The 24779-nt window shown below is 38.0% G+C and overlaps 1 protein-coding gene across 14 annotated transcripts in view; it reads right to left on the bottom strand.

Moving 5' to 3' along the window:
• Dop1a (DOP1 leucine zipper like protein A) overlaps positions 1–24779 on the bottom strand; it is a 102540-nt gene that overhangs the window by 30176 nt on the left and 47585 nt on the right. For 4 of the 14 annotated variants that reach the window (XM_087562240.1, XM_087562243.1, XM_087562241.1 and 1 more), the window contains 14 exons: positions 24426–24535; positions 23284–23392; positions 22074–22194; positions 20347–20466; positions 18523–18637; positions 17326–17559; positions 11711–12329; positions 10805–11079; positions 9511–9663; positions 8188–8285; positions 5701–5960; positions 2275–4261; positions 1268–1379; positions 1006–1188 (listed from right to left, as the gene is read on the bottom strand). In XM_087562240.1, coding sequence (XP_087418366.1) covers positions 1006–1188; positions 1268–1379; positions 2275–4261; positions 5701–5960; positions 8188–8285; positions 9511–9663; positions 10805–11079; positions 11711–12329; positions 17326–17559; positions 18523–18637; positions 20347–20466; positions 22074–22194; positions 23284–23392; positions 24426–24535 — 4496 coding nt within the window. 14 annotated transcript variants of the gene reach the window in all.

Here is a 24779-nt window from a genome sequence, read left to right as displayed (position 1 = left end):
GCTGCCACTGAGCATGGGAGTGAGTATTTAGCTTTCTGTAGGCCTAGGCAGGCAGATCAGGAGTTCGAGTCAAGCCTCGGCTATTAAATATGAAGACCCTACCTCAAAGGAGGACTTACAACGAGTACTTTAATTTTAAAAAGTAAACAAAAAAGCTGACCAAATTATTTGTCACTAAAATGACAATCACTGTGATTAAATACTAGAAAAACCAGCTTGAAATTAGGTTTTATCTAGTTAAAAAAATTGATGTACTATTTTAATTATAAATTAGGAATATCTTTGCCATTAATGCTGTAATACACATTGTATGTAATTTTACCTTAGAATTTACTTATAAATTAGTTTACTAAGTCAAAGATTATGAACCTTTTTTGAGATAGTGCTTTACTATGTAGCACAGGCTAGCCTGAAACTTGCCAGGTAGCTTAGACTGACTTTAAACATAGATTCTCTTATTGTCAGCCAAGAATTACTAGCATACGCTATCACACCAGGCCTGATTATAAAATTTTAAGTTATCTGCACATACAGCTGAACTATTTCCTGGGGAGTAGAGGTGGGGAGGTTAGCATGTACTAACATGTCAATTTAAAATGTATTGAATGTTGAAAAAATTTATAACGTGTAAAAATGAACTTCAAAAGCATATCAACTGAAAGATACTAGACACAGAAGCCCAAATAGTATATTAACTCACTTTTATGAAATGTCCAGAAAGATCAAATACATATGGAAAGAAAATGGATTAGTTGTTGATTAGGCCTAGGGATGGGAAAAGTGAGCAGGTGCAAGCAGGCACAAGGGATTTTTCTGTAATGAGAGAAAACTGGATTGTGGCAGTTTCACAGTGTATAGATTTACTTGAAGAACTACTGTTTTGCATCCCTTAAAACTGTTTATTACTTAATCTATGGAGTGTCACACACATTAAGTTAACCACACATTTTGAACAAATTCCTCAAATAGACACTTATGCTCTACACACACGGAGATCTGTCTAACCTTTGTGGCTCCCAGATTGATTGTGGTAACAGATGCAGATGCTGCAAGCCCCATCTTTTCAGACGCATCGGCCTGGTGCAGTATGCTCCAAAGCAGGGTCACAGAGGACATGATCATGTGAAGGATTGAGAGGATCCCACTGCGGGCTTCAACCAAGTGCTTCTGGTCTACATTGACCAAAAGCTATTAAGCAGAGGAAAAACAGTGTCTTACTAAGTGAAGCTGGTCTCTAAAAAGACTACAAATATTTATGAAGTCTTACTTGATGGTATTGGGTAGTCGGATCCAGCAAGCAGTAATGGATAATAGCTGTGATCCCTTCCAAAAGAGTGAGGATCATATCTGGTGGGATAATTGATGCCACCCACAGGGGCCTGAAAAAAATGTACACCGTAGAAGTTCTATGAAAACATCCTTAACACTGGTAAATGATGGGCACATGCCAGACACACAGGAGGCACTCAGTAAATGTGAATAGTAATAAAGGAATATGGCAGGAACTGACTATGTCCTAATCCCTAAGTGAGTTGGTCTAGCTGTACTAGAGTTCTTTTTGGCTAAAGAACTATATATAAAGTAAACAAATAGAGCCACTGTGACCTTCCTCTACTAGACAATGCCAGGCACAACAGGTGAGGCTTTCCCTAGAGGGAAACCAGACACCAATCTGCTAAACATTTGCCTAGCTATTCAAAGATCAATTTTGAATATGGCTGAGATACCAAATTTGCCACCAAACCAGGAAAACAACAAAATTAGATGGGCAAAAATACTTTAAAATTTAAAGCTGACAATTAATTTGTGTCTAGGTAAGATACTAGACAAGGACAGGGAAAACCTTTCTTTTTGCCAGCTGAGTCCAAAGAGCACCTAATTTAACTTGAATACTTGAAAGAAAAAAGGCCAGTTTCTCTTCATGTCTATCCTAGATCTTTTATTGATTCTCAGTAAAATACTAGAGCTTAGCTTTCTTATCTTTAAAGATGACATACTATTTATAACATACTGAAAATGACAATTTCATTTTGCTTGGTTTATTTCTTTGTAGTGGTGCAAGGGATCAAATTGAGCAACTTCTGCAGCTAAACCCCACTCTACCTAGGGCTACGCCCTGTGTTTCATCCAAAATTTGACATTTAAGGAGTCATATATGTGAAACATGTCACTAACAACAAAGTTAAAACCAATCCTTATCTATCAGATAACTGTTTTGTATTTGTATTGCTGAATTAGTGTCCAAATTGACAACGAACTAAAATCAATTATTACCTACTATCAGATAATCCTGTTTCGTATTTGTACTGCTGAATTAGATTATCCAAATTCCTGCACAGTTGTAGTGTCACAGAAACCACGACTCTTTGTAGAACTTTTCCCATGTAAGGCAGAGTAGATGTGATTAGGCCAATCCACTGTGGATGCATCTTGCATGCACAGTGCTGATGCAAAGCTCTGATCACGGCACAGAGGAACATGCCTTGACATGTGATGGGCTGAGCATGCAAGTACTGAAGAGAAGTCATGGGCTGATGGGGACTGACATGTTCCAGGTCAGACACAACAAAATCAAAACCTGCTTCACTCTCCTCAGGAATAGTCATCACCCGGTGTTCCAGGACAATTAGCCTCTGAAGCACCCTCAGAAGCTGTGACTGGAGTGTGCTGCCATTATCAAATTCATCCTCTGAGAAATTGATGAGGCTGTCTTCTGAGAAGCCTTCCTCCACAGCAACCATGTTCTTACCTGCTGTTTTCTCACTGTGCCATTTTTGCACACTGAAGATAGATGACAGCAAACAATGAAGAATCACTTTCTGAACTTTGCATTTAGACAGCATGTCAGAGATAAAACTAGGGAACCCCTTTGCAGAGCTCTCTATGACTTTTGCTAGCTCTGTAAAGAGGAGAGTCAAGATTTCTATACTCATCATTTGCATGTTTCGATTGCCTATTAAGTCTTGGGTAGTGACCTTGACATGAGTTGGGTAATGGCTACGCATGTAGTATAAGCAGAGGGAAATAAGAATTTCAATGTACATGGAACTCCGGAAGTTGTGATTTGAATCCACTGGAATGTGACTATAAAAGTCTTTGCCCATAACGGAGATCCGGTGTCTGGCCAACAGGTTCTGAAGCAGAGACAGCTGAGGAGTGTATGCATTGTTTACACTTGTTGTTGAAATGGCATTTACAAAAGCAACAGGGTTACTCTTCAAGATGGACTTGATGGCAGAAAAAGCATACAGAGTCCTCGATGAATCATACAACTGCAGATACAGGAGCACATGTTGATAGAGAGGGTGGATGTTGAAGTTGGGAGATTTCCTTGATCCTGGAGAACCCATGTCACTTTCAATTTCAGAAATTTCACCCTCCCCACAGCTGTACCAGTTCTCTAAGTCCAGGCCGTCACTGAAGAAGACATTTGTTTGCTTCAGTTTCTCGCTCGCAGCTTTTTTCTTGTCCTCATCCTTTTTTCTGGCAAGTTTTACTTTGGGTTTTGCACCTGGTTGTTTACCTGATTCCTTAACAATTGTTTCTTTCTCTGAGATTTTTTCTGATAATTTTTCTTTGAAGCTAAATTGAATACTACTGTGACTCCTTTGTCTAGATTTGGTTTCTGAGGAAACAGAAGAATCAGTCAGAGTCTGTGCTGTTCCTGAAATACAAGGTGAGGAGCTATTTCTGGAGATCCCATTGGCCAGGCACTCACAGCCTTCCTCTGTAGACACAGACAGAAACCGAGGGCTGTCATCACTCAGCAAAACATGCTGACTGTGTTGGGGGGCCTGGTCTTCAGTTTTGGTTGCTTCTTTACCTAGATCGAAATCACTACTCTTCGGGGGCAGAGATTCTATTTCTAATTCAGATGTAACTGACGCAGACTCTGCTTCCAGGCCACTCACAACTTTACAGATCAGGTCAAAGACAACTTGTTGAACATCATCATCTGGGGAGCTTGCCTTTGCCAAGTGAGAATCTTCATGAGCACTCACATTTTCAGGATCAACTTCGTAACTAAAGTTGTCTCCGGCAGAAGACTGTGAGCATCCAGAGTCAGAGCTCTGGAGGATTTCCATCTGCTGATCAGGCAGGTCAAAGTCGGACACAACCATTGGAATGGTCTCGCTGCTGGTGCTCAGGAGGGAAAGCCTGTCACTCAACGGGTTAACCGTGAGGCTGAAGTTCTCTATTTCATCCATAGTGAGAGGCTTTTCTCCGCTTCCTTTGGATGCAATGAGGTGCACTTGGCTTACTGGTATATGACAGATAGTAAAGGAGGAAAACACAAAAGGGATTTAGATGTCTGAAATACACCAAGTACACCAATTCAAACACGGGAATTACTGTTTTCATCATGTATTTACATTCTATGGTTACAATTATAGTTTATTATCTTAGAACGTCTAAGTAGGATGATCACCCAGATGACTATCAGACTTTATAGCTTAATGACAGAATCACTCTAACAGACAGAACATAAAAAAAAAAATTGCCTTTTTTCTCTAAAAGAAGATATTATTTAAAATCACAGGTTAAAATTACTTTTTTCTTCTTATAGGTTATTCCCCTTTACTTATACTAGTCTAAAATTTTAAATTAAAGCTTAAAGTATCAAAATGTCCCTGATTTTAGTAAAATTCAACAAATACTTATGAACTATGTATCTATCATATGTCAGATCAGAAACCAAGAGAACTTTAAAATGGGAAAAAGACCACAACACCTTCCTTCATTTCATACCATGTAGGGCAGGACTATGCTATGCTTCAGAAAAGGTATTTAAAGCTTTGGCTGTATGCATAATAAAGCTAAATGCTATAGAGGCCTAGCACCTCGGGCAAAGCCTGACACAGATCTCAGAGGAAAAATGAGAACTTAGCAACAGTTAAGAAATGGCAGGCATGGATCATCTCAATGCTCTGGCAATAAGCGGGATGGTGTAAGTTCTTAGAACATGCACAGGAAGCAGAATAAAAGCTACATAGAGAACTCAGCACTCAGCAGAAACGCACTAGAAATGGGACAGAAGCATAACTTGCAACTTCCACACTTATCAGCTATGGAAATTAAAGTTACAGCCTGTGGAACATCAACAACATGATTAGTAAAGTAAGCTGACCTCACATGTTGATTTGTCAAGAAATAGAGATAAGATAAGATACACAAGTGTCTTTAGGGCACTAAATTATGAGCTAGGGTTTCATGGGGGAACTTTCCTCTATGCATTGACTTCATAGCATCAACAATAAAGAGCAAACAAGATATACTAGTCATTGAATTAATCATGACTACAGCTAAAAAATGAAACTTTGAAAGGTAGGTATTACTCTACCTTATACATGAGGAACTTACCATGTATAAAGTGAACATTACAAGCCTCTCCATAAATTATCTACTGAGCCTTTTCAGGACTACAAACATAAATTCAAAAGTATTTCCAAAGAAATACTACAAACACAGTTGATTCCTCCTCTGAGAAAGTGAATTTATTAAAGACCCATGAGAGCTCAAAGATAGATGCTGAGGAAGCCTATATTGACCTAGCTGGATGGGATTCTCACAGATGCAGAAGGGAGGAAATAAGACATGGGAAATAAATGCCAGACATGATTCTCTTGTACTGTTACGGTCACATTTCACTTATTTGAATAATTTATGTCTAATTGAGGTATTATACTTTGTTACATTTACCATTGTTGCAGGTAAAATTTTGCATGAAATGCTTGTCATTTTCCTCTCCTGGATAACAGGAAGTCTTACTCCAGTAACGTTCTGCTTGCACACGCTGCACTGAAACCCTCTGAGTTTTTGGATGAAGCAGGAGCAGTAACAAAGGTTCCAGCACTCTTGCAATGTCATGCCTTTGTAGCACCTGGTTCAGCCAGGCTTGTCCCACAGAGCTTGTAGAACCATCTAGACTAGTAAGGCTATCTAACATGATGAACAGTGACCTAAAATAAATACCAGAAATTAAAACACAGAATAAGACACTTTTAATTATGTGATTTTTTCTATAGTTAATTTTTGATAGTTAATAAAATATTTCTCTCTTTTTATATACATTTAAAAATACTTGAAGTATATATTACTTTTACAACATAAATTTTACTTAGTTTTGCTTAGTAACAAATTTCACTGACTCTAAAGTTTCTGCAATCCAATGCTGTTTTCATGATGGCCTACTCTGCTCTCGATTCTCTACAGGAGACAAAAGAATGCATTTAATAAATGACACTCTATAAAAGGTCTGGGATAGGGGCTGGGGATTTAGCTCAGTGGTAGAGCGCTTACCTAGGAAGCGCAAGGCCCTGGGTTCGGTCCCTAGCTCCGAAAAAAAGAACCCAAAAAAAAAAAAAAAAAAAAAAAAAAAGGTCTGGGATATAGTTTGAAATCAGAACACCCAAGACGCAAACCTCCTCTGGAGACTTGGGTGAGCAAGCTAACTTTAATGGACCTCAACTGATTTGTCTGTCAGATTTTGACAGGTGGTTGTTTAGTTAGAAACTTCTTTGTAAAGTTCTTTGGCCCAAGGCCTAGTTCATTATAGCTGAACAGCTGGCTCCTTTGAAGATAGTGCTGTCGGCTGAAAAATACTGGTTTATCCAATGTTAGGTTGCAATCACAGTTAGATTTCTGTCACTTCTAAAGACCTGACGGTAAGACTGCTCTCTTCTGATACTGTATGAATGTGGTCTGGAATCCATACAAACCTAACACCTAAAGTATGAGTAACTCCATTTGCTTTTAATCTGGATATGCACAATCATCTTGGGAGACTAGATCTTTTTGAAATCATGGGAGGCATTTGCCAGTGTTTTCAGTTAAGGCAGGAATTTGAGAATGACCAATATTTCAACGGTGTGAATCTAGACTAAAAAAGGCTGATGTGCTGCTGTATCCCTGTCACAATACAATGGTGCTTGGCACATGATAGGGACTTGATGTGGTTCAGAGAATGAAAGGAAAGAAATAAAAATCTGGCTTTTCCTGTTCTGGCCTGAGTGAATGAAGCAGGCTCGTGGGCCAGTGACACCCAGAAATTAAGAGGTTTTTGGAACCTGGGAGGTTGTGGACGGCTGTTCTGCAGCTGTCATCATGCCACGAAATGAATATATTGAATTGTACCGCAAACAATATGGATATCGTTTGGACTACCATCAGAAAAAGAGAAAGAAAGAAGGTCAGGAGGCCCATGAATGTTCAAAGAAGGCAAAAGAAAGTGATTGGCCTGAAGGCTAAGCTCTACCATAGACAGTGCCATGCTGAGAAAATACAGATGAAAAGACTACTAAGATGCATGAAAGGAGAAACACCAAGCAGAAGGAAGGCGAGAAGACTCCACAGGGAGCTGTCCCTGCCTACCTGCTGCACAGAGGGGCAGACGGGAGCAAAAGTACTTTTCAACATGATTAAGTGGAAACAAAAAGGCAGGAAAATGGGAGGTCCAAGGAGAAACAGAAGTATTGAAAGTTATTCGAACAGGAAAAAGAAAACAGGGCATGGAAGAGAATGGTTACTAAAGTCTGCTCTATTGGTGATGGTTTAGCATGAAAACCACCTAAATATGAAAGGTTCATTAGGCCAATGGGTCTATGTTTCAAAAAGCCCATGTTACACACTCTGAGCTGAAAGGTACCTTTTGCTTGCCCATGCTTGGTGTGAGAAAGAATCCATCATCCCCATTATATACAACCTTGGGTGTCATCACCAAAGGTACAGTTATTGAAATGAACGTGAGCGAGCTGGGCCTTGTGACACAAGGAGGCAAGGTGATTTGGGGAAAGTATGCCCAAGTCACCAACAATCCTGAAAATGATGGGTGCATAAATGCAGTCTTGCTGGTTTGACAGTGACGTCATACAAGTCATTCCACTCACTACTGAAGACTATACATTGTCAGGAAAACACCACCGCTGTGATCTTTCTGAACTACTAAGCAGCCTTTCCTCATGTGCTGTCATCAAGAAGTATTTATTAAATTGTAAAGAAAAATAAACTATTGCCCAATTTAAAAAAATAAAAATCTGATGGTTAGGTGACACTATCAAGTATTTTCATATAACTTAGATTGTCTAAAGAACTAATAATTTCCCATCTATTGCTCTAGCCAAATTTGACAAAAATTAAGAGACAAATAAAGACAGATGACTATAAAATATGAAAATTAAGCACACCAACCTGTCAAAGGAGCGTGCAAAAGATGACTTATTTACGTGGAGGTCCCTTGTTAGGTGCCAAAGAACTGCGAACCTTGCGTGCGCTTCCATCCTTACTTTCTGAGAGACACGGAGAGCAAATTATTCTCCTATCAACCTAAGATATCAAGTGATTTTAATAAAACCAGTACAGCTGTCTATAAGTACCATATTCAATGGGAACAGCACTCAAGTACATACTGCAAATATGCTTTTAGTATATTATATAACTTAGAAGTAGAATCAAACAAATTATTTGCATATAGACAGAATATTCAACCTAATGGATCACTCACCTCTGCTGGTTAGCTTTTACTGTGATAATCCTGAGTCATCAGGGAAGAACCTCCAGTAAGGAATGTCTACGTCAGACTGGTTTGTGAGCCTTGTCGTGATTGATAAGTGATCTAGGAGGGCCCAGCCCATTGTGGGAGGTACCATCCCTAGACTGAGTACTGTGGGCTATCTAAGAAAGCTGGCTAAAGCTGGGTGTGGTAGGGTATACTTGTAATCTCAGCACTCTGGAAGTGGAAGTTGGTGGATCTCAGTGAGTTCCAGGCCAGCCAGGGCAAGAGACAGACAGACAGACAGACAGACAGACAGACAGAGACAGACCCTGTCTAAAAAAAAAAAAAAAAAAGCAAGCAAGCTTACTGGCTAGCTAAGCTTGTGCCTGTGAGCAGCAGGAGCAGGCTAGACAGCAGCACTCTTCCAGGCTTCTGCTTCCTGTTCCTGCTCTGACTTCCCCCATCATAATGGGATCTGGAGAAAGAAGTCTTTCTGGGATAGAAGAGTGCTTGCTTTACCTGTGGGCTTGCTACATGGCTTTCCAAGACCTTTGTATTTATATCAAAAACAAAAGTATGTAGAAGTTAATACTGTTTGAACTTTTTCATGGGTATCTTTACTCAGAACTTATAAGTATTAGTAAAAAGGAAATGTTATATGTTAAGAATTTTAAGTATGCCATTTTTCTAGATTTAGATATAATGTAAATAAAACACAGATTCGATCTAAAATTTGATATCTGAACAATTTTGAGAGACTATGGTAAAAGTAGGTAGAATTTGAACACTTTTAGAACAAACATGACTTCTCATTTACTATTATGCTCCACATGCTTCTTCAGGTGCCAGACCAGGTGTAACAACTTTCCTAGACAGGATCCTTAATTTATCTTTTGCACTATGAGCCTGAGTGTGTGTGTGTCTGTGTGTGTCTGTGTGAGTGTGTGTGTGTGTGTGTGTGCATGTGAGCACATCTGTGACATATGCACGTATGTATGTGCAGGATGAGAAGGACTTACCTTATCTTTATGGGTTAGCTGCTGACTTACAACATCCTCACAGATGCTAGAAGAAGGAACCAAATTATGTAATTGATAAAATAGCTCCACACTCTTCTGATGGTGCTGTGGAGTTCCATCTCCCAGCTGGTCCCACAATGTTAAGGCCACATGCTACAGAAAAGGATGCAAAGGTGTCTACATTATACAATGTTTATAAAAGGAAACAGCTGTTCACTTGCTGGTTGTCCGGACCCTTAGAATCTTTATGACATATTTAAAGCATTTTTCTTTTAGACTTATTTTACATGTGTGACTGTTTTGCTTGCACATATTTAACTGTACCACACGTGTGCTTGGTGCCCATAAACGTCAGAACTGTTTGTTGCATCCCTTGCAATTGGAGTTACAGAGAGTTATGGACACCATTTGGTGCTTTTGACTACCGAGGCGACTCTGCAGGCTCATACCCCTTTAATGTTTCTTTTAAAGTCAGAAATTTAACAGGCAGTTTCTGCACAGTATAGAGAAGAACTTTTTCCATTACTTTACTGATGTTTAATAAAGCTAATACCAAATCAATATGCCACATTCTCATATCAAATTCAATTTTTATAAATGTATATTATAGACTAAAATATAATTCATAGTTCAAATATCCTAACTATTTATGGGTGTTTTCTCTCTCTTCTGCAGTGCTGAGAATTGCAACACAGCCTCATGTATGCCGGGCAAATGTGTTACCACTCAGCTACATCCCAAGCCCATGGACTTCTGTGAAGTCAGACTTAGAGCTCCACGTGCTATCATAATCTTTCCTCTATGCCATTGATGAGAAGGCAAGCGTCTTCAGGGCTTACCATAATACTATAGAACAGACTCCAGTCTAGGAGGAGGAAGTACCAGGTAGGTGTAATGACTTGAAATTGGGTTTAGAAACTAACTCCTGAGTGCACACAGAATCCAGCTGTAAGAGGCAGTGAGCTAAAGCTACTTTGATGCCGTCTATAAAGAAATCACCCACACCGCTGTGGTAAATAAGACTGTGCATTATTGTTCTTGAAGGACATAGTATACCAAAGGAAATCAAAAAACACAAACTCAGAACTTGTCACAGAGTTTCAGGAAAAGACGGATTTGCTTTATTAAAAAAAAAAAAAAGATCACATCCACTTATGCTGGAAATATCTACTGTATAAGTGAGCTCTCTTCTTTAGTTGAAACTCTTCCCTCCCTTATGTTAGTGCCCCAGGTCAAGCATCATGCATGTAAGCATTATCTTAGTCATGTATAATCTGGACTTCTTGGCATTTACCTTGAAAAATTCAGTCTTCTCAGCTATATACCTCAGATTGCCCTGTGTGAGGGGAGGTCTAATAACCACAGCCACTCTTCCTTGGTTTGGACTTAAGGGTTGTGCAGGCTCCATGCTGTTGATGTTTTCTCCAGTGACCATGGCAACAGACTGAGTCAGGCCCACCAGGTCCATGACTAGAGACACAGCAACACTCTGTACACTGAAATCACTTGCTTGGCTGCAAGCACTCATCAGAGTCTGGAGCCACTGTGGAGGGTGGGCATGCTCACAGTCTGAAACGAAAGACAGCAGTAAACAGTTCTGTAGCTTTAAGTTAATTTCAAAAGGACAAATAACTCTAGGCCTTGATCTGTTAAAAACATGGTGTCTAAATTAGGTAGAACTTAAAAAAATAAGCTACCTTTTAAAGATATATACTTTCATGTGCCAAGTAATACAATCTATGTTCCTAACTTTAGAAGCACTTTATCAACAAATATTATCTAAGGCTTACTGTCCTAAGCTTGCATATGTAAAAATTAAAGGAAACACATGTAACTGTAACATAAGAGAGGAAGGTAGTGAAATGAATGTTATATTGTTTCTCCAAAACTTTCACTTTTAGCTTCTAACTTTCTTGCCAAAATGTGAAAGCCATGCAAATCATGTAATCCTCTAACAGCAACTTTCCATGGCTACTTCATTCAGGTTGGAGAAATGGCTCACTGAGGAAAGGCACTTGCCACTAAGCCTGAAAATCTAAGTACAATCTCTGGAACCTAAATAGTGGAAGGAGAAACAGACAGACAGACAGACAGACAGACAGACAGACACTGCATAAAATACTGAACTTCATAAACAGCACACACAGACACACACACATGCTGCATAAAATACTGAAATATAAATAGCAGAGAAAACTACCAGTGTCAGGTTTCTCAGAATGTGACTCTGATGTATGGTTTCCCTCTGCAATGTAGACTGGGAAACTTGAGCACTCTAAGAAGAGCTGACAGGCAGCAAGGAAGGCAGAAAGGTATTCTTTGGATGTTTTTGGTGTGTGTATGTTTCTTTCTTTTGCATCCCCTTGGGAATCCCTGTCCCATTTTGAAGTGTCTCTTTGTATTCGACTGAGATCGCTCTGATGGTCTGCAGCCGAAGCTTGAGGAAAGGAGTCACTGTGAAGGATGTAGAGGTGGATGAGTCTGGAAAGAAACTGCTGGACATACTCCAAGCAGCATTGCATTGCAGTCTTCTGTACTGCCTTCCCCGTTCGGCCTGCTGCCCCCTGAGTGAGGGTGGAAGGTGGCTGGATGACGGTTTCTTCAGAACCCACTGTGGATGCTGTTTCTGTCTCTGAAGATGTGCTGCCAATTGGGATGGTGGCTGTCCCCTGCCCGTTCAGCTCTCTGTCAAGGTCATCAGTCCGTTCTGCTTGATACTGTATAAACTCAGTGAAACCACTTTCTGATGATCGACTACTTGGTGGATTTTCCCCATCTTCAAATACTTCAGTAGGATTTTCCATAGAAACTGATGATACCTGATGATTTTAAACAAAGCAAATGGCTGAGTAGGAACATAGATACTAGGAACTAGAAAGGGTGATCTTTTCAGAGACAGTTGTAGACTCCTTACATATAGCTCAACTTTATACTGGATCAAAGGAGTTCCTAAATTGACTAATATTTTGCTGATAATCAATAGCAAACAGAAATAGGTTCCAATGAATATATTCAGATAAACTCATCCACCAAGTACTTATCATTCACTCTATAATAAAATAAGGCTGGCTTTATTTAATGACTTGACTTTTCAGATAAGGTCTTCTCGCTTACCCAGGCTCAATTCTAACTAACACTCTCCTGTCTCTAAGTATCAGTAGAGGCGTGTGTCACCATACTTGTTAGGTTTCTGAAGTAAAAATACATATATGCATAGATGTTTAGGATCTATATCCTTGTTTCAAATAACTATTGCATCTTCTTCATGAAAGAATCTTCCTTAATGTCTAAACAATGTAAAGAATGAAGAATACAAGATTAAAAATCTTACATTTTAAGTATTAGAAATAAAATCTAACAGAAGACATGTTTGGGACCAGATGAATGAGAATCTCTGTTGAAGTATGATACACTATTGTATTCCCGTACACCTACGTTTCTTTTGTGAACAGTTACTCGGCTCATACCATGTTTGGATTATAGGTTAGGCAGAAGGACCAGTGGGAACAGATTAGAATCTAGAATGAGATAACAGTAATACAGACAACCATTTGTGGAATAGAGGTGGAATTAAATATTGTCTGGTTTTGTTTAAGTTATGCATATCATGCTTGGTTACTGTGATAGAGGATGATCTGAGTAAGATCATAAAATGTTTTCTTATTAATATATCAACTAAATAAACACTCTTCTACTTAAAGAAAGGCTTGGCCCTGTGTTTCCTGTTTTTGTGAATAATACCACAATTCGTTAAAACCAAGAAGATGGAAGCCTAAAGTCACTGTTGGTATTTCTCAACTCCTCCCTTTTCAACTTGCCTTATATCCACACATCCGTCTGGTGGCTAAGGGTGTGAGCTTTAAGTTAGCTAGGTCTGTACCATGAACTTGGTAGTCTTCAAATTTCCTAATTTGTACACAGCATTGCCCCCTTATCTGCAAGGGAAATATCCTAAGAATCCTAGTAGGTGCCTAAAACTGTGGTTAGTACTGAAAACGTCATAACTGACTTTTTCCTATACATACAGACCCATGATAAGACACAGAAGAGATTAACAACAGTAGTCATATACAATGATTCTACATCAGAATAAGACTAACATGGATATGGACTCTCGCAAAACAACTTATTGTAGCACAATCATCTTTCTTAGGATGATGTGACAGTGTGATGTGAAATGAGATGGATGGTGTGGGCACTTTGGTGTAGTATTAACATAGCTATTTCATAAGGGTGGCTTCAGCAAGCACACAGAAGGAGTCCATTTGATAACCAAGAAAAGGAGATGGATAGGTATCAGATCACCTAGGTAAAGATGCTTTACATGCTGAATAGGACAACGCAAGATTTCAGTATGCTATAAGGAATAGCTGCGCACAATTTAGGACTTACAAATTATTGTTAGAATTTTCCTTGTAAAACACTAGGTCTACCATTGACTACTCATGGGCAACTGAAATTATGGAAATGAGAGTTTATAAAAAGGACTACTGTACCAAAAATTCCTAAGTTTTACAGTTGGTTTAAGAATTACATAGTAGAATACAAAGGCACAGTACTTAGAGCTCTGCAAGCACACAGTGTTCATGATCTGATTTTCCTTACCTATCTTACTACAGTGTCTTCTAAATTGTGTTCCTAATGTCCTTCTTCATTTACCCACACCCTGTTGGCCTCTCACCTGCACTACTGCAGGTCTCCCCACATCCATGTTTGTTTCTCAGATCCATACTCCACAGTGCAGCCAGAGTAAGTTTCTAAAACATGTATCTTATTTTGGCACTTGCCTTTTCCCCTTCTTTGTCTTCCCATTGCGCCTAAGACAAAGAATAAAAGCCTTAGTATAGCAGACAAGGCTCTGTTAACCTGGCCCCTGCCTTGCATAACTGCATCATCAAGTGCATGCAGCTCTGTTTGCCTTAGGCCTTTGCCAACATTCCTTCCTGTCACGTGCTTCTCCACCCCAACAACTCTAGGCTCCACTCAGATATTTCTGCCTCAAGAAAGTCACTGACTCCCAGCTAGGCCAAGTCACTCTCCTCTTCATCCTACATTCCTACCCCCAATTTGTCCCTACATTACTAATTATACATATTAATTCAATTGTAATGAAATGTGTAATCACTTGTTTAATGTGTCTCTTAGCTTGAAGGAAAGGGGTGAGAAGTAGAGACTGTAAGGCAGTTCCTAAAAGCTATTGAATGAACAAAGTCTATGTTTTAAAGACAGACAACTGAAGTTCAGGGAGGTTAAAATAAACTTGCCCAAGGTTGCAGCAGAAAAGCTAAGTAGTTATCCGAGGAGCCTGGAGAGGGTGATTTTCTACTGACCACGGAATTACTATGTACAGAACATCTTCTCATATTACAGTGTCAAAGTCTAGAAGCTAGCAATTGAACTTATTTGCTTATCAAATTGTATTATCAAATTTAGGCTTATTTCCTATTTCTTTTGAAAGACAATTCACCATCTAAAATGATGTACTTTTTGCAGAAAAATACTTATTCAGATAATAAAACCATCATTAGCTTATTCCCTTAAACTTATTTTTGTATTAATACAAAGGAAGACACTAAAGTAATAAAATTTAATCTATGAATTCAATTAAAACTTGCATACGTGCATTATAGTTATAGTTTAGGCTACATTACATGGCAATATAATTACTTTATGATAAATTTCTTTCTAAAAAAAGAAAGGGTATTTTGGGCATTTGAGTAGTCACCCAATAAAATATTATAAAAAGTACCAAGTGCCATGGGGCCAAACGGCTCACAACTGTTAAAAGGAGCAGCTCTTCACATACATGTCAAAGAGAGTGGAATATAGAAATAGCCTCAGCCTGAAACACTGTCAGTTTTCATAGGTCCAAGGTTTGATCACTGTACTTGAGGGGACAAAATCCATGCTGGGAGCATGAAAGAGGAAGGGAGGATGGATGGAAAGATGGATGGATATGGGAGTCCTAGTCACGGTAAGAAGTTGTTATCATTTAGACTGTTTTATTTATTGTGTTGCATTTAGCTGAACACAGATGCATCTGTCTCACCTAATGATCATCAGAAAAGGTCTTCAGACCTTCAATAAAGGTTCACATATTGAACATGTTACTGAAAAAAAATGGCGTGTCTTGTACAATTCCCATAAATCTTATTCAGCTGCAACATTAATTCAATGCCTTTTAGTTTTATTCCTAAGAAAACTCTTAGAGCACAATGTAAGGACAACAACAAAAGAACTTTCCTACACATAGAGACAGAATATAAGTAGGTGACAGGCTGGAAGGCATTAGAAAAATGCTTTCAGTTTATGTAGTATAATCCCAGTATACTTAAACTTAGCAAAACTTCCTACTTTCACTGCATCATCAAGAATACATTTGTAAAGAATGAGAAAAGTGTTTCGGGATTAACAGCTGGTGAGAAGGTTGTACATACCTCAAGGTTTATTTTGCAGGGAAGAAAAATTGGTTATCTGAAGAAAAGAGGCAATCATACAGCCACACAATTATAAATAAAAAGACCTGATTCTTCAGGAATTTTCAAATACTTATATTTACATAGGACAATGTGACTATGCACGTTTAATTTAATGCAATTAACATGTAACTCAAGTGAATATCTTTGTTCATACTTTACTAGCTCTAGTTTTTAACTTTTACAGTTATTTACTGTGTATGTACGTTTGTGTGAGCATGTATGCTTGTGTATGTATGCGTGTGTGAGTGTGTGCGCTTGTGTGAGTGTGTGCGCTTGTGTGGTGTGTGCGCTTGTGTGGTGTGTGCGCTTGTGTGGTGTGTGTGCGGAGGTCACAGCACAAAGCCTGGGACTCAGTTCTTCCCTTTTCCATGTGGATCTGAGGATTTAACTCAGGGCATCAGGCTTGACAGCAAATGCTTTTACTCACTGAGTTATCTTCTGGCCCTTGCTAGATAGAGATTTTAATATAAGTCTAAAAAGAGTTAAATCACTGATTTTTCTATAAGAATTTCATTGGTATTAAAGTATGTCAATGGTACAAGACATTAAAATTATATATTACAAGCTTAGATATTACAGATATGTGTTTATATATGGTTTAATTTTACTAAATTTTAAAGAGAATATTGAGCACATGAGTACTTGAAAATAAAACAAGGTTCTAAATTTCAAGAAAATCATGCCAAATTTTTGTTGTAATGAAAGAATCAATAAAATTTATACATAGGCTTCTTAAACAAACAGGTAATGTCTATGTATTTATTGGATACTTATTGGATACTATGTATTTACTGGATGGAGCTAATGTGGCTTAGGCACTAAAATTTCAAAATTAAAATAAAAAGAATACATAGCTATTACTAAACAAAGCATGTTTGGGACAATTTGGATATGACTGCAAATTTTCATATATAAATTTTATATATCAATACAGATCAAGAATTCCTGATAAAAATTCGCTAGTTGTAAAAAGATGTTCTAAAAATAAAATGTTCAGTATATTTTGAAGACAGGACAAAAAGTAAAGGATCATACTCGTTTTCCTGACATCAATTTTATATATATTACATAGTGAAATGACAATACATTTGTTATAGTAGGCTAAGTAAAACAATGTCACATATTCCTTTCAGTGTGACAATTGGAAATCTTTAAATTTCTAAAATTAGGTGTCACATGTATTTTATTTCTACCACAAAGCACTAACATAGACAGTCAAACTATACAATGACCACAACCACTTTGATTTTAGAAAGATTCACTGATATTCAAATGACTTAACTCAAAAATGTTCTGCCCTAAACCGATCTGATAGCAAGAACTCTGCTGAAATTACCTTTTTGTCTTCCCACTCCTTGACTGCACTGTTCTGCCCACTTGGAAACTGTACCACACCTCCAGTGCCAGCAGATAACAGTGGGGGCTGAACCTTGCTAAGGATCTTTGAGCAGAGCCTCAGAGAATCTGTGAGCTCAGACAAGCGCAATGTCTGGAGATGGCTTGTCAAGGCAGAAATCATCCTGAGTAGTAACTGGGGCAAGTGTTCTGTCTGGATTTCAATATAAGTCTCCTGAAAATAAAAGCATGTTGAAAAAAATTAATGTAGGATATAAAAGTCAGAGCTATTTTAATCTATACAAGGCTATATTTTTGCTCATGTTTTATAGGTATCATGCTTTTAACTAAAAGAGTTCACTGGCATTTTAATACTGATGATTTAAAATCTCTATTCCTAGGTCTGCAGAGCTGGCTCAGTGTGTAAAGTACTTGCTATGCAAGCATTAAGACTGAGTTTGGATCCGAGCACCCACATTGTATCCAGGTGAGGTGATGCACACCTGTGATCCCAGTGCTAGGGGACAGGGAGACAGGCAGACTGAAGGGCAATAATCAACCACTTTAGTTTAACTGGCAAACTCAGGGACCCTGTCTTAAAAAATAAAGTGGAGAGTGATTCAGAAAGACACACCCAATGTTGACCTCCAGCCTCCGCAGGCACAGGTCATCACATTCACCCCGCCCCCCACCCACAAATTCTCAATCCAAATACATCAAGCATATATAATTGAATACCCTAGTTTTATGTGCTATATTACTGAGATTCTAATGAATGTGAATAAAATCAGTCAAAATATAAACAGGCTAAATGCCATACCTGACACAGCACCCTCATACTTCTAGTAGGCTTCAAAATGAGAAAGCAAAGAGTTGAGGAGAGAAAACACAGGGCAAACATTTCCAATAGTCTTCACGTAATAGAAAGAATTGTTAACAAATGCAGCATTAGAATTCCACACACTAAACATTAGATTTTTACAACATGCAATTAGAAAGTAGATTCTATGTATTTTATATATACATGCTAAGAAGAGAAAAATATTTAGAAAATGTTATGGAAAAAGCTATTCCTAAGAAAAAACTTAGTTTTAAAGATGGAATTTATCTGTAGATGAGATTTCTGTTCATCATGAAATATATAATCTATGCTCTTAAAATTCTTTTGCTTTTTTTTTTTTTAACAAGACAGTCTTACCAAGGAGACTATATCCAACAAAAAGTCCACCAGTGAGCAGAAAGTAGTCAGTTGGAACTCAGATGCATCACTACTGTCTCCAGGTCCAACCTCAAGTCTGGCGTGCAGTGTCCTCCTAAAACAGAAAAAAAAATGACTTTATCAACACACTGTCATATGATAGGAAAACATGTCAGTACATCCCCTAACAAGGCTCAAGTCAAGACTGGGACACACAGTGATATTCATTCTCGCTGCTCCAGGACACCGCCATATTGCTTCCATGGAAAATTCTCAAAATGAGGTTCCTATACTTTCACCCCATGATTCCAAGTGTTCTGAATGTAACACACTTGTTGAGATCTGCACTGTGTCACCGTAGATGTGTCGCCTTGTAGAAATTGATGCTTTATTGATTTCTAAACGGAGACACTTGGATTATAGTGTGCTCTGCTAGATAGTTGTTATACCAATGTATGCTCCTCATATCTGGAATATAATTCTTTTTCAAGGTCTGAGACTAAACATCATGTTTTACAAGAAGTTTCTTCTGATCCAAGATGAGACCCAAGAAACACTGATATTAACCCATATTAATAATATTTGACCAAACATTGCCCTGTAGTCTCAGGATACAATTATATAATCTTTGACCAGTAAGAAACATAAAGAGGTAGAAAATTAAATAAAATCAATGGATAGTATGGGTATAGCTGATTCTGTGGAGTAGTTTGAGGGAGTGAAGGCTACTGTGAGGTGAGTGGCCCCTCTACAGGACCATTCAGAAGAGCAAAGGAGGCAGGGTAGATACATAAAGAATAGCACAGCGAAGGCTAAGCAGCACAGAAGGAAGTTAATGTTCAAGACATAGTTCATGTTAGCTGAAAAAGCATGGGCGTGTATGGTGAATACAGAATACTTAATACAGAAGGGTGGACATATGTATAGAAGATACAGAGTATAGCAAGGTGGGAAAGATACTCATAAATTCCTCCATCCTTATACTTTAACCTATGAGGCATTTTCAATTTTTAATTTATTCCTGGGGCAGACACATATGTATCTTATCTGTTCTACTATAAAGTCCCTGAGGTCAGGGACTATCTAATATGCCTAGCACAATGCTTTTCCATTGGGTCCTCAACCTCTGCCAACTAGACAAGAAAGTAAATCTCTGAATAATTAAAGGAGTTCATACATCTACAGTCCTAAATGCTTCTAGACTCAAGATTGGACATGCTTACTTTTTGACTCCATGTTCCCCATGCTTTAGAACTTAATTAGGTTGCAAGAGGACTGGGCTGAGAGTTGGAATAGACTTCACTCTTCCCCACTAGTATCCTAGGGATTTAGACCGTGTTGAGCTTTCTATTTTAAGGTATAAAGTATTTATTATTGCTCATCAGTGACAATGTGGGATGCTTCTAAGTCTGTGGAACCACACAGCAGTTCTATTACTCAGTATGAAAACTTCTGGAAAGTGTGTTGATGCAAGCTGCTTTCTTCTCCAGCCAAGGACAGAGGGGCTGCTGCAGGCCAGAAAAATGAACGTTTTCATCTCACTGCTACATGAATAATCACCTCTAAGCTCTTTTGTAATGTGAACATATATGACCATACATGGAGATATTATCTTTATCACTATCTATCTATCTATCTATCTATCTATCTATCTATCTATCTATCTATCTATCTATCTATCTATCTCCTAGATTGACAAGGTAAGTTTAAATTATGGGTATGTAACAGTTTTCAGCAGGAGTAAAATGTATAAAGAACATTTTAAAAAACTGAACATTAGCTTTAGATGTTACTACACTGTAATACATGAAGCAGTTAACCTACCGACAGCATTCTTCGAACCAGCGTGCAATGTAATCCCACATATAATAAGGTTCAAAGGAATTAAAAAGAAGATTCGCAGTTTTAATCAGCTCAGCTGTTTTCTTGTTTTCCCTTAATTTACTAAAAAAGAAAAGAAACCGAACAAGTAGAAATATTATTAATGTGTTTTTCAAAACTGAGTGTAGTGTTATTGGGGCGGTTCACATTACTACACAGCTGCTAGAATACTGCCAGGTTGGAGGCAATGGTGACATTATCCAGTTTCACTCTGTCATGTTACGTAGAACTACTTTTCAGAACTTGAGTTTGCAAAATTCACAAGAATGATAATCAGAATCTGTTTAACAGATTCTCTACATAGTAACCCACAAGAGACCAGGAAAGGCAGGTTCCCTCTTCCTCTTTGGAGACATGCTGCTGTCCTCTGTAAGACAGTTGTGCTTGAGAATCTTAAGTGTGCAGCTGTTAATTTAGCATCAATATTTTTTGTTTCTGTTGGCACATACACACTGAATTGTGATGTGCTTTCAGTAGCCTTCCTGCTATGGGATCTTGCTGACTTTTCTACGCTAGTCAGGGTTTTCTTCAAAGGATAAATTATGACTATTCAAATGATAAAATTTAGCTTGAAAACCAGTAAGGTGCTGGGTATGTAGCTCAGTGGTTCCTCTCCAGGTCCCATCTGAGCAACAGCAAGAAAAGAGAACATATAAAGCACGGTCCCTGTAAACTGCTCATTACAGAAGTTCCCAGGAACAAATGGCATTGCTTCACATGGGTCCCCTTCGGTCTATCCCTTCTCTATTTCTCTCCTGTCCTTTCTATAACCAGACACTGTCAGTACAGCTGTCAGGGAGGAACAAACAGAACTAATACACTCCCTAAGATAATACAAATTCTCAAGTACAGAGTACAGCAACTTTTCTAACAAAGATGTGAGAGCTATAGCATCAGAAATCTTGTGTATATGTTTTACATACATATAAAAGTATGCTTCAGGCAAGTTAAGGGTATTACCCAATTACCACCAAAGAGTCAATAATGAAAGGCAAACAAACCAAACCAAAACCAAAATCAAAAAACAACTGTAGTCTTGGAGCCTTTGTCCTATTACAGCAGCAGTAATTTTAGAAAAGTGATCCACCTAACACAGAAAAACAGGAAAAGACTTTGTCAGCAAGTCCAAGTCTTATTAACTGACATGTGTCAGCCTCCCATGAGTTTAAATTAAATTCTCTGGGGCTATTATTTTCACAGTAACTACTGACAGTTTTTCCTGCTTAGCTTGTACATGTGCTCATTTATTCTGTGTGTGTATGACAAGTGCATGGCGTAATGAACACGTGGAGGTTAGAGGAATGGTTTTGCTTCTCTACCACATGAATCCAGTGGATAGAACTCAAGAATCTGGCTTGGAGCCAAGTGTCTTTCTTGAACCTCTCAGCCATCTTGTCAGCCCAACTATGCAACATTAATTTCCAGAACTGGTTCAATTAAGAATCAATCAAGTAATCAAATAATGATTACTGTCTTGTTTAAACTACCTTTTTGAATGAGTACAATTAATTATGATACTTCATACTACAAAAGTGATAATTTTATTTATCATAACATAAACTTGAGTAAAATCCCTAGCCATAACTAATGTCATTATATGAATTCATGTAGTAGAGTCCATTTCATAAGTACTAATAAATTTAGGCCTTGCTTAGTTTTTAGTCCTCTACCTGCTTAGCTGAGCACGGTCCTTGCTGAAGGGTGGCTCCATCTGAAGATCCAGTTCTGCTTTGCACTGAGAATACAGAGTTCTAAACACCTCAATCAGAACATCTTCTAGAATTACAGGTCCTAAAATTAATATACAGCAAAGTATAGGCAGAATTAATGTAAGACTAGCAATTCACGATGACCTGAAGAATGATCCAATTGAAGCATGCTTTGAAGAAAGTACTCTTTCCCCCTAGAAGCTATGCTGAACAGTGTGTTTTAAAACATGGTCTAATATAGTGCATAATGGGGTAAATGTCTATTTACAGTAAAGGGTCACATTAATAGACGTGACAAGATCAGGAAATTGATTTAGTTCAGTCTTTGTGACTTTTGACAGGCTCTTTAGTTTCTGAGTCTTAGTTTACTCATCCCAAACGAGAACAACACCAGGCTCACAGGACAGTCCAGACAACTTGGAGAAATCTCCAAGATGCACTGTGCATCTGGAAGGATGACTTCCACACCAGTGCTGTTGCTAAGTCAGTCTCGAACTCAGAAGGATAAGTCTGTCTGTGTCACAGTTCCTCCTACTCTTTAAAAAACCCTCTCAGCTTCATCACAGTCACAGAATCCCTAAAAAATGACCCTGCTGAAGTTCTTTCACACTTGCTGCTTTCATACTGAAAATTTTCACTTTTAAGAGTTGATTTATAGCATACATGTCAAAACACTTTAATAATTAGAAATTTTACATAATTTATAATAGCAAAATGCAAAAATGTTTTTCTTAATTTATGTTAAACACTACAGTTAATTCTCTAGTAAATCTGATATATAATATACATATAATGAAGGAAGGTACAGAACAGCAACAAGAAGACTATGGAGGAAATAATATATGACACATATTTCTGTTCCAGTTCTCACACTGTATAAGTCAATTACAATAGATAAAAAATGTTTCCATTTCAGAGAATAATGATTAAGAGTCTGAGATGACATATTTTAAAAAATGACTTTGTTGCCTAACACAGTGTAAAGCATAGGTCTTCTGCTGACATAAGGGCAGTCACACACCTGTAATATCAGTTAAGAAATTGTTAAGAATCCATATTTGAAACACATTTCAAAATAGAGCAACTTTTCCAATGTCTTCAACTTACTTTTATCATGAAACAATACAAAAGGGTATGTCACCTCATGTTTTGGGACAGCAGCAAATATTACCTAGTTCAGGTTTGTCCAATAAACTGATTAAAATACGAAAAGGTTTTAGATCCTGCATGAGAGTGCTTTCTTCTCCAAATCCATTCACTTGTAAGATTCCCACCATGGCCTTAAAAAAAGAAAAGCATACTAGTGATTTAGAAACTAGCAATACTTTGAATAAAAACAATTTTTAACTATATCCATATGAAATGCAGATTCACATGCTCTGTGCTATTCTGATTGATGTCCTCTTTCTGTGCCAGGAAGAAAGATACCAAGCTCATCTATTAAGACAAAGCACAGCGCTTCAATTATTTTCACTATTAGTCTGTTATTTATTCTTGAGATAAGTAAGGCCTCACTATAAAGACTGGACTGATAACAAACCCGCCATCCTCCTGCTTCAGTCCTCAGAGTGCTGGGGCTACAAGTGTTTACCATTAATCTGGATCAGGAATTTTCACTGGAAAAAAAAGGAAAGTGAAGAGAAGTACATTGAGAATTTGAGTGTTGTCCCTCTAGATGGTGGACATTTCTGTTTTGGACATAAATTTCAATTATGCCATCTTCTCACCAAGGGATCTGCTATGTAATGATCTTCCTAGTTACTTAAATTTCAATGTACAATTTCCTTCATTTAAAAATGCTCCAAGCTGCACTTGGTGCACACTCGTAATCTCAGCACTTTAGAAGCTGAAGCAGGTAGGTCATGAGTTCAAGGTCAACTGTGCTACACAGCAAGATCTTGTTCAAAATCAAATACCTAAATAAAGAAAAATGCTTGAGCAATCATTTTTAGAATATTTTGAGGCATCCTAAATAAATATATTAGGAAATAAATAGATGATTTTAATATTTCTATGTGAGTTGCAGTCTTACCATATCTAGCCTGCAAAAGCCTAACCACCTGAGGTTTCATAGGAAATTTAGGTCCCAGGCAATCTTTGAAGACCCAACTTTCACAGGGCAGACAGGTAAAAGCGGCCCTCTTATGGAGTCCAGCCATGATCACCATTTTGCAGTAGCTGTACGTGTATTACAGTCATTCTTTGGATGTTTTTGAGTCTCGACTTCTTTAATTATGAACTCAGTTAAAAAAGAACTTTGTCTTAGGCTTTTTCAATGGGAGGTAAGCAAAGAATGATGAAAGGAGCTGTTACCTGGACTAACAGTTCTTTTGAAAAGGTTGTAAAATAGTAAGTGGCATGTTCTTCCGGATTACTGTGCCGTGTGCTCCTGGGTCCTATGATAGCACCGTTGTTATCAAAACCTCCATGGGAATAAATCACAGAAGTAATTAAAATGGAAGCCTTAACAGTGTTGTTCACTAAATGCTAAAATATCTCAAAAACAGCACCAAACACTTACCCAATTAGTAGCCCATTCATTGTCAGCAAGAGAGACCATTTTAGATAGTTTAATAAATGAGTTCAATAGATGAGTCTAATAGTATCCTTCCAAAATTAGCTTCTTATTTTACCCCAAATCTTACAGTGACAAAACTGACAATTTAC

This window comes from Rattus norvegicus, chromosome 8 (assembly GCF_021556685.1).
Source record: "Rattus norvegicus strain SHRSP/BbbUtx chromosome 8, alternate assembly SHRSP_T2T, whole genome shotgun sequence".
Taxonomy (NCBI): Eukaryota; Metazoa; Chordata; class Mammalia; order Rodentia; family Muridae; genus Rattus; species Rattus norvegicus.
Note: the sequence above shows the minus strand (reverse complement) of the source record. Positions and strands in the feature narration are given on the sequence as shown.